At 26.2% G+C, this 10,325-nt stretch overlaps 3 protein-coding genes across 4 annotated transcripts; 1 reads left to right on the top strand and 2 right to left on the bottom strand.

Annotated features, from left to right (window-relative positions):
- Positions 1-413: 413 nt before the first annotated feature.
- Positions 414-4,554, top strand: LOC106788311 (tubulin gamma-1 chain). Its single transcript, XM_014751470.1, has 9 exons — positions 414-582; positions 855-1,057; positions 1,152-1,298; positions 1,380-1,516; positions 1,614-1,808; positions 1,910-2,021; positions 2,162-2,293; positions 2,449-2,631; positions 2,760-4,554. Exons 1-9 carry the CDS (start codon positions 534-536, stop codon positions 2,958-2,960), a joined length of 1,359 nt encoding a protein of 452 aa, XP_014606956.1. The 5' UTR covers positions 414-533; the 3' UTR covers positions 2,961-4,554.
- A 1,080-nt stretch (positions 4,555-5,634) lies between these two features.
- On the bottom strand, positions 5,635-8,519 carry LOC106788310. Of its 2 annotated transcripts, none has more exons than XM_014751469.1 (8): positions 8,262-8,519; positions 7,943-8,152; positions 6,858-7,592; positions 6,549-6,782; positions 6,346-6,412; positions 6,110-6,271; positions 5,926-6,013; positions 5,635-5,842 (listed from the first exon to the last, which is right to left on the bottom strand). In XM_014751469.1, exons 2-8 carry the CDS (start codon positions 8,037-8,039, stop codon positions 5,750-5,752), a joined length of 1,476 nt encoding a protein of 491 aa, XP_014606955.1. In that variant the 5' UTR covers positions 8,040-8,152; positions 8,262-8,519; the 3' UTR covers positions 5,635-5,749. The 2 variants fall into 2 exon arrangements, with proteins under 2 accessions (XP_014606955.1, XP_014606954.1); XM_014751468.1 differs by having other exon boundaries at positions 5,926-6,031; positions 8,262-8,339.
- A 739-nt stretch (positions 8,520-9,258) lies between these two features.
- On the bottom strand, positions 9,259-10,293 carry LOC106788312 (dnaJ homolog subfamily C member 17). The gene has a single exon (XM_014751471.1). It carries the CDS (start codon positions 10,150-10,152, stop codon positions 9,280-9,282), a length of 873 nt encoding a protein of 290 aa, XP_014606957.1. The 5' UTR covers positions 10,153-10,293; the 3' UTR covers positions 9,259-9,279.
- Positions 10,294-10,325: the final 32 nt, after the last annotated feature.

Here is a 10,325-nt window from a genome sequence, read left to right as displayed (position 1 = left end):
ATTAAGTTTTACTTTAAAAAAGTAAATTATTTAAATTAAAATACTATCAACAGATAAATGTACATGCGACATTTAACAAGATTTTATCTATACGAATTTGAATTACCGACAGGGATAATTCGCTTTTAGAAAAATAAAATATATTTTGGCGCTAATTTTAAATTGAAATGCATTATTATTAAGTTATGCTATGTTTTTATGAAATTTATTGACATGAATATTGTCTGATCGTTATTAATTATTTTTTATTTCTTTCGAATAATTTTGTATCAAAGAAAGAATATTAAAATATGTAAATTTGTAAAGTATTCACAAAGATTCTGAAAACAAATTATCGCTGTTAATAATGTAGATTCCTGTATATGCAATCCTGTTACATTTTAAATTCATATTTATCCGTTGATAATATATTTAATCTATATACTTTCTTGTCTATATCAAATGTGTGTTCTGTTTATTTTTTGATCAATATTATAAGATTCAAATATCTTTTTTGACGTTTCAGATTGAAAGCTAATTTTTCTACAATTAAAATGCCATGTGAAATGATAACACTTCAACTTGGCCAATGTGGCAATCAAAGTAAGGAATACGTCATTTCACATAATAAAACATATATTAATATACTATTATAATGACATTATGTGTAACATAGTCTACAAGATATTACACTAAAGAGTTTTGGAAATTAAACAATGATTATATTTCAATATTATGTAAACTTTAAAACGAACATTGAATCAGTTTCTTGCATTACTTAAAATACTTAACTATGTTTGTTATATGCTGTTAATCTCGTATCATATTTTTGATAAATAAATTTAATATTATTTCATGTTTATATTTGATTTCAGTTGGATTTGAATTTTGGAAAAGATTATGTGCAGAGCATGGCATCAGTCCAGAAGGAATTTTAGAAGATTATGCTATAGATGGAACCGACAGAAAAGATGTATTTTTTTATCAATCAGATGATGAACATTATATACCAAGAGCTGTATTATTAGATTTAGAACCTAGAGTAATTCATACCATTATGAATTCTCCATATTCAAAAGTAAATTTCTAATAATATAACTAGTTCATACAAATAATTCGTACATATATTTCTATATTTCAAATAATATTTTACTAATCTTCTAACTATTCAGCTCTATAATCCAGAAAATATATATTTATCGAAACATGGTGGAGGAGCTGGTAACAATTGGGCTTCTGGCTATCATCAAGGAGAAAAATTACAAGAAGAAATTTTTGATATTTTAGATAGAGAAGCAGATGGAAGTGATAGTTTAGAGGTATACACACACACAATTTAATAATTAACGTATAAATATATTTAAAAGATATATAAATATACGTGCGTATGTTTATTTCAGGGTTTTGTTTTTTGTCATTCTATAGCAGGCGGTACTGGTTCTGGTATGGGATCTTTTATGTTGGAATCTCTTGCTGACAGATTTCCAAAAAAATTGATCGAAACATATAGCGTTTTTCCAAATCAGGATGAAATAAGGTTACTAGGATGTATATATATATATAGTTACAATATCTAAATAATATACTAAGTATGATTATGTTAGTTTTATATTATTATCGTGTCTCTTTTTTAGCGATGTTGTGGTACAGCCATACAATTCTTTACTAACGCTAAAAAGATTAACTCATTGCGCGGATTGTGTTGTCGTCTTGGACAATACAGCTTTGAATAGAATTGCATCAGACAGATTGCATATACAGAATCCTACTTTCACACAAATTAACAAACTTGTATCTACAATAATGTCTGTTAGCACCACAACGCTTAGGTATCTTTTTGCTCATTTATTTATTCATATATATTCTGTACGTTGAGCTGTATTTTGATTTATGCTCACTTCGGATATATTTCATATACAATGTTTTATAGGTACCCTTCATATATGAATAATGATTTAGTTAGCTTAATTGCTCCATTGATACCAACACCACGTCTACACTTTTTAATGACAGGATATACACCTATTACTACAGACCAGGAGGTACATGTAAATATTATATTAAGTGCATAGTTAAATTCGATTTTTTATCACATTAATTAATAGCTTATACAAAATAAATCAAAAATATACGAATATATTTTGAAGTTATTTATATCTTTTATATATGTATATGATAACAGGGTGCATCTGTAAGGAAAACATCTGTTTTGGATGTGATGCGACGTTTACTGCAACCAAAGAACATGATGGTTTCTGCTGCATTAGATAGAAATGCTGCTCACTGCTACATATCTATTTTAAACATTATACAGGTAAATTTATATCGATATATGTATTATCCTTCAATAATATAGAACGATTATTTATTAAAAATACCAGCAGTTCAATCATGATCTTGTATTTTTATTATAGAAATACAAGATTAGAATTATACACAAACAAAATTAATAGCGATCTGTTTAAATAGGGTGAAGTCGATCCCACACAAGTGCATAAATCTTTGCAAAGAATAAGAGAACGAAAGTTAGCACAATTTATACCATGGGGACCTGCTAGTATACAAGTTGCTCTTTCTAGAAAATCACCATATATACAAAGTACACATCGTGTATCAGGTTTAATGTTAGCCAATCATACTAACATATCATCGGTAAGTATACTTGAATAACACTCTTAATCAAAGGATAGAAATCAAATGGATATGAATATACTGAGAATTATATAAATTATTAAAATCTGTGGATTGATAGCATTCATTATTTATGTATACTATTTCAGCTTTTTGATCGAGCATTACAACAGTATGACAAATTACGTAAACGAGAAGCGTTCTTAGAACAGTTTAGAAAAGAAAAAATGTTTGAAGAAAATCTTGACGAACTGGATAGTTCAAGAGCTGTTGTTGAAAATTTAGTAAAAGAATATCAAGCAGCAACTAAACTCGATTACTTAACGTGGAGTCCAACTAAAGAACAATAAAAATGCATAAGCTATTTAATGCGTAGCATATTTCACACAACCTCCTTTTCTTTTTTGATAATTTTATATTAATACAATGTTCTGCGTATATTTTTGTGCCATACACTATTCCATTGCAAACTTTAATACAGTTGTTCTGAGATCATTAATTATCTAATGAAGTATTAACATAGTTTTATATTATATATATTATATATGAACCAGTTAGTTTAAGTTCGCTATATTTTCTATGCGAGTTGTTATAATAATAAAAAACGTCATTTTAATAAATAAAATTGTATGTGATTCATACAAAGTACAAAACACAAAAAACATTCGATTTAATATTATAATATGTTATTTGAATTCCGTTTTATGAAATGAAAAAATTTATTTACTAAAATAAAAACATGTTACATATGTTTTGTAATTAACATTACATAGTGGAAGAGCAAATAATATTAATTATGATATAATTTATTTATAAACTTGTCGAACAATATCTTTATATTTTATATATACTTTGCAACATAAAATATTGTAATGAGAATATTTAAATTTATATTTGCAAATCTAACTTTAATGTCATATTCCATTGAACAATATTAACACACCATATATATGTATGTATGTATATATATATACGAAGAAAAATGAGATCGTAGTTTAATGAAATAATAATAAAACTGAAAAATTCATTTGTATAGAGATTGACCACGTATAGTATCTTTGTATGTATATATATAGTATTACATTTATTAATACATATTAAAAGATTCTAAAGAGATTAGAGGAGTACAAATTTAGACCCATGCTGCAACACATAATGTTTACATATTAAATACAATGATAGATATTTTATTGAATAAATCATTTGTTCTTGTATGTGATGTATTATTTTTTAAGAAGTTTAACTTTAGTAAGTGTTCTAGAGTTAGTGCCCTCCATGGTTGAGTTTAGTTTTAACATTATAATTTATTCAAATGCAAATAATTTAATATGGTAAAATATATATGTATATATATAATAATGACAATTCTTTTTCATGCTATAAAATTAATAAGAATAGCAATATAGTATTTATCTTATAAACTCTCTATACAGCTAACAATCCGTTTATATAAAAATAAAATATTTTTGTTTTTTTAGCAACAAGTGCTATATTATATATATTAAATAATAATAAATTATTCTCATATATTTCATTTCAGATGTAAACCAAAGTTTCATTATCAAATCAGTATTATAATTTTAAATAATTTATATGAATTAACGAGATAAATGAAAATAGTTAATTATTATATTAACTTTATAATAAATTAAGATCATTTGTTATCTTTTAAGCTTTGATTTTAATATATTCAATAATTTAAACAATAGACATTACAATCTTTGAAAATTGTTTAAATAATTGTAAGTATATAAAATAAATGTACGAAGTAAATATTATACTAAGCTTTGACTAGTTATTTTTCTTTTTTGGTAATATAATAACTTAAAAAATAAGTTTCAAAAATATTCTTTTCTATTTCATGGCATTAGTTATTAGTTTCAGGAATATAGGGAATATTTGTGAAAAATAGAGCTCTGCAAAATTACAAGCTTGTTAAAAAAATATTTGCATTTACTAACACATTGCACGATTTATAGCACATAGATAATATAAATGCAAAAATTATAAATTTAATTTCTCCATGGACTCCATTGTACTCCTAACTTTAATATTTTGATAAATACTTTCAAAAAGTACTTCTTTTTTTATACGTGTATTATACGATTACTATTACTTTCGGAAATATTGTATTTGCAGTATCAAAAATAAAAAATAAATAAACTTACAAAAAAAAGAAACAATCATTTATGGAGCATACATCATACATCGCACTATAATAAAAAAGCTAACCAAAAAATTTGTATGATCCAGTTATGTTTAAGATCTTTGATTATAAATTAATGTATGACTTAGGAATTACCCTGCACGTTGTTGTTATAATTTATATCGTATATGCCTTCTTTCATTTTATAATTTGCACATATTAGATTTCCATCTCTATTATAACAATCATAAGAAATACATGCAAATAGCATTGAATTAATTCATTTATATAAGTGCTTATTGATCATAGAAAATTAAAAAAAATTAAAAATAGTAAATTTTATAAATCCCGTAATATAAATCAAGTACTTATTTCTATTCATAGTCGTAATTCTGTCTTATATTGGACTAATACTCTTGCATTTTGTTCGTTTTATATATTAATACATGAATGCGCATAGTTCTCAAAAAATTTCCATACAGAATTAAATTATAAAATGTTATAATATATGAATAAAATAATTTACAAATAATCACAATACTTCAATGAAAATAAATGCAATAAAGAATCTTATTTCTGTATGTAATATTTTGTAATATAAATGCAACATAAAATGCAACATAAAATGCAACATAAAATGCAACATTCTGTGTAAAGCTTGCTGTATAGTCGTATTGAATCATCTCTCGTTATGAAAATATATACTATTTATGTCATAGAGAAAAAGATATGTTTTAAATAAAAATAAAAAAAAAATGATCATATAAAAATCTTTGCTTTAAAAACTGCAATCATATTTCGTACGTTTGTTTTCATTAAAATATTTTCTTATGGATATCCCCATATAATAATAAAATTAATAATAATATTAATAATAATAATAATAAAATTTTGTACCTTTAATACAGATAGCTATTTTTGATATGGTACATTAACAATGAGCTAAGCACCACAGAAGATTTTAAAAGTAAATTTGGCTGCAATTTACTGAAACTACATATGGTCCTCTTCTTTATTAGTATGCACTGGTGTAGCTGGAGTTGGCTCATCATTAAATAAAGGATTTTTTACTTCCATTTCACTAGTCTTTAAGAAAAATGAAACAAAACCACTTTAATAATAATAATACTAATAATAATAATTGTAATAAAGGAATAATAATAACTTACCGCAGCTAAGCCAGGACATTCATAGACAGTGTAGTCACCTTCTTCATTTTCTTCATCGCTTTCAGCCTCAGATACAGACCCTGGATCTCTAGTTGCAGAGGTACGACTATAAGCAGGTACAGTTTCAAATGCAGAGAAACTTAAGTTAAATAAAACTTCATGGAATTACAATATGAATACAAACTTTTCCATAGCGATAATCTGTTGTTTCTGATGTTGGAAATGATACATTTGTGCAGATTGAGCAAGTCTTTGGTCTTCGGAAGGTGATATGTCCTTATTTGGACCTGTTACGCCATAAGCTGGATATTCTATATCAGCAGCTGCTTTTACTCCACGTTGCAACCTGACATAAATATATATTAAAGTACATTAATACTTTGACATTAATTTATCAAAAGATAAATCTATAAATATTACCTGCACCACGTTAAACTAATTAATACACAAATGAACATTGCCGCTGCACTGCAACCAGCAATAACAGCTAAAAATAAATGTTGATGTTATATATAATAAGCGGATATAATTAGAATAAAAATTTCGTAGATATTGACACTGAAGAATATTTTCCAAATTTAATCGCAACTTCTAGTTTGTTCAATTACTAATAGTAATCTTACCAATAAAATATATATCATTATTTAAATCTTGAGCAATTGTAACAACAAAAGGACGATTTTCTTCAGATTGTTCTGCTTTCATTAACGTTTCTACACTAATATTTTTTATTTCATTGTGCTTCTTGATATCTGTATCCGTTAATTGTTTTACCGTAGTTGATTCGACTAATAAATTTTCTGTACTGGTTATTGGATCAAACGTCACCTCTTGATATTCCTCATTACTTTTAACATCTATGTAAAATAATAAGTATTACTCCTTGCATTCTAAAGTAAACGATATTTATCAAAATACATGTTATACCTTACCAACATTAAAAATGGTATCTTTATAATACCTAGGATCATTAGGTTTAATAGCAAATGAATTTTTATCTTTTATATCGGGATCATCAAGATAATATGTGAATTTAGGTAATTGTTCAACTGGTTGTATCTGTTCAACAGGTTGTATTTGTTCAACTTGTCGTATAAAGCTTTTATTTTCTTCTATTGTTTGTCTATTTCTAGACATGAGATTATTTTTATTCAAATACTTCTTTACTATAACTTGTTTGTTAACATTATCATCAATTTCTGGATTATACAGAGATTCTCTTGGAAACATTTTGTCTTGGATATATGCAATATCTATATCCCTGTATTTTGGATTTTCTTTTATAAACTTATTATAATAAGATAGTTTAGGATTAAAGTAATATTTAACGTTCTTAAGCATCGGATTCGTATCATAATATAAGAAATTATAATCGTTTTTAGGCAATGTCTGTTTTAGATCGCTATGTTGAATCTGAGAAATGTAATTCCATGGTGTTAATCTTTCTTCTCTCAATCTATCATTGAAATGAAATTTTTCTTTTAATGACTTAAAAATTTCATGCTTTTCTTGATCGGTAAGATCCAAATGATGTTTCTTGTGAATCTGTGAGGTCAGAAGTGGTAGTAAATATGAATGATGCATGTGTTGTTTACGATTTTGATTTGTAATGTATTCAGCAAACTGTTTTAAAGCGGTAATATCTTGTGGCGCTTCGGGAACTGCATCTAAATACAAATATAATCAGTAAGAAATAAAACTATCTAACATTTCTAGATAACACCACATAATGTTTAGATGTTACAAAGAACTACGTCCTTCATGCAAATATGTAATCTAATTAAATCGCAAGGGCTCTTTAATTTAATCATTGTTAAAACACAATTATTTAACAAATTAAACAACTAAGAACAGTTGGAAGAATATACACTTTACATATATGTATATGTATACATATATATATATATATATATTATATATGAATGCGAAATGTAGGCAGTTAATTAAATTAGTTGCATACTAATAATCATATCACGTTATATGCGAAAAAGGAAATAAACCAATTATCAAAACTTACCCTGATAAAATTCAAATTCTCCATAGGTGAATTTTGTTAGGGCACCAAAAATAATTAGCCATACACTAATAGTCAAACTAAATGACATTTTGATCATCACAACTGTAGGTGTTTTACCCACAGGTTTTTATCGTTGTATCTTTGTTCGCGGTTCCATATGCAAGCACGACATTTCATTGAAGGAAACAGAGCTTGCGCGGTCACGTTCACCTGCAATCAATAACCCCGCCATTGCCCTTTAAACGTCACAATACTTTGATAAACTAGAATACATGTATGCGAATCTAATCAGTCAATGCAAAATTTGACGGTCACTTACATAGTCACGTGGTTAATCGGATAATAACCTTTAATTATTTACTACTAATTCTACCTTTTACATCGAATCATTTAATTACAATTTATTATCGATCGATATAAATATTCCGAAGATAATTTATTTCTCCTACACATGTATCATTCACTAATCGACTATACTAATCAACTAATCGAGAATACATCATTCAAAGATGTAACAGACAAGTACTATGTCTAACATTCACTTATTAAATATTTAGTTAAACAATATTTAAACATCGTATTTCATACGAAATTATGATACGAAATGTAGATTACATAAACCGCAATTTCATTCGTATGAGTTTATGTACATAATCATCCCGGAAGTACCGTTGTCTAACAGACACACAACCAAAGATAACAAATTTGTGATTTAACTATCTTAAAATTTCTATATTCAAAAAAATATATAATGCTTACTCATGAGTAATTTAATACGCGTAATATTATTTAATATGACTGCAATTTCTGATTTAATGTTCAAATGAATAAATTGATATATCTATGTGTTAATTATTACAAAAAGTTTGAGATTGAAAGAAATTTTAAATTATTCATTGCATAAATGAATTTATTTGTTGTTTTTCGTAATATAACAAATTTAAGAAATATTTTTGTTTTTATTTAATTTAGAACTTTCAATTAAACATTTACTTTCACGCGAATCATCTAATGTGATTCAATTAGCAATCTAATATTTATTTTTCATTCATTTTCAAGTCTTATTCTTATAGACATTCTANTATATATATATATATATATATATATATATATATATAAGAAAAGAAAACTAATTAGGATACAATAAAATAAAAATGTTTTAAAAGGGAAATTTTGTACATTAAATAAAAAGATCACAAGAAATTTATACCTAAATTATATGCATATTTGTGCTACATTTAATTAAAATATATTAATCTAAACTATTAAATGAAAAAGTAATAGAAGAAATCTTATATTTAACTTTTTACAGTTTAGAAAAATAAATATTTTATTCTTTATGTTTTCAAGTTCCTTTTCTTTTCTTCGGCTTTCCTTAAATTATTTAAAACGAGAGCTTCGTAAGCTTCAAAATCTTCATCTGACATTTTGTTTTCTACATTAGGTACATATTGAGGCTTATAAATTTCTTTTGGAAAACTTGATGATTTTTCTTTTAACCATAGTCCTTCAAGTATTAGCGGATTATTTGCAAAACCAAATTCTATTTGTACTGCACTTTGAGCAGATTTCTTATTTTTATATTCAACCATGGCTCTACCCTTTTTTGTTGAAAAAACAAGCGCAACAATATCACCGTGCTTATATAGAATACGATACAAAGAATCATAGTCATATCCTCCATTGTTTACATCATTACTAGCTGCTTTCCATTTAATTTTAATTCTGTAATTTGAACTTGTGTCTGTTTGTTCTTGCGATAAACGATTTTGTTTTTCTATTTCTTCTCTCATACGGGTTATTTCTTCCTCTAATAGTTTTGAACCTTCTCTTTGTAATCTATCTACTTCAGCTTGCAATTCTTCTTCTTCGGTTAATGGACTTTTGTTATTCAATGCATTTTTATATGCTTCCTCTCTAGCTTCCAAATCTTCTTTAAACTTTTGTCGCTTAGCACTAAGTTCTTTGGTACGAAGTTTAGATTGTTCTCTAGCGACAAGCCATTTTTCATAAGCAGCTCGTGCAGATAAATCTGTTAATATTTCTAATGCTTTAGAAATTTCATGAAACAGTTCTGTGGCACGAGGATTATCAGGATGTTTATCCGGATGGCATAATAAAGCTTTTTTACGATAAGCTTTCTTAACCTCCTCTACTGTAGCTGTTGGAGAGCAATTTAATATATTTAATGATTTTTCGTAAACATCCATATTGTTATTTACGTATTATGCATAATATAACTCAACAAACTATGACAGAACTGTAATAGTTTCAATCACATATACAACAAAAATATGCTTCTAGGGAGAAAGAAATGCACCACGAGAATTTCTGGTGAGACTGCACTTTACTATACCTTCTACTTGCTTTCTCTTCCACTACT

Source organism: Polistes canadensis, unplaced genomic scaffold (genome assembly GCF_001313835.1).
Source record: "Polistes canadensis isolate GaletaPanama2010 unplaced genomic scaffold, ASM131383v1 scaffold_134, whole genome shotgun sequence".
Lineage (NCBI taxonomy): Eukaryota > Metazoa > Arthropoda > Insecta > Hymenoptera > Vespidae > Polistes > Polistes canadensis.
This window is presented reverse-complemented; position numbering and strand designations above follow the sequence as displayed.

Excerpts from the sequence above, each read along its gene's own strand:
- LOC106788311 (XM_014751470.1), top strand. The coding sequence starts at position 534 with ATGCCATGTGAAATGATAACACTTCAACTTGGCCAATGTGGCAATCAA. Across the intron at positions 2,022-2,161 it reads CTATTACTACAGACCAGGAG|GGTGCATCTGTAAGGAAAAC; the intron begins GTACATGTAAAT and ends ATATGATAACAG. Across the intron at positions 2,632-2,759 it reads ATCATACTAACATATCATCG|CTTTTTGATCGAGCATTACA; the intron begins GTAAGTATACTT and ends ATACTATTTCAG.
- LOC106788310 (XM_014751468.1), bottom strand. The coding sequence starts at position 8,039 with ATGATCAAAATGTCATTTAGTTTGACTATTAGTGTATGGCTAATTATT. Across the intron at positions 6,032-6,109 it reads CAGATTATCGCTATGGAAAA|TCGTACCTCTGCAACTAGAG; the intron begins GTTTGTATTCAT and ends ACCTGCTTATAG. Across the intron at positions 5,843-5,925 it reads AATGTCCTGGCTTAGCTGCG|ACTAGTGAAATGGAAGTAAA; the intron begins GTAAGTTATTAT and ends TTTTTCTTAAAG.
- LOC106788312 (XM_014751471.1), bottom strand. The coding sequence starts at position 10,152 with ATGGATGTTTACGAAAAATCATTAAATATATTAAATTGCTCTCCAACA.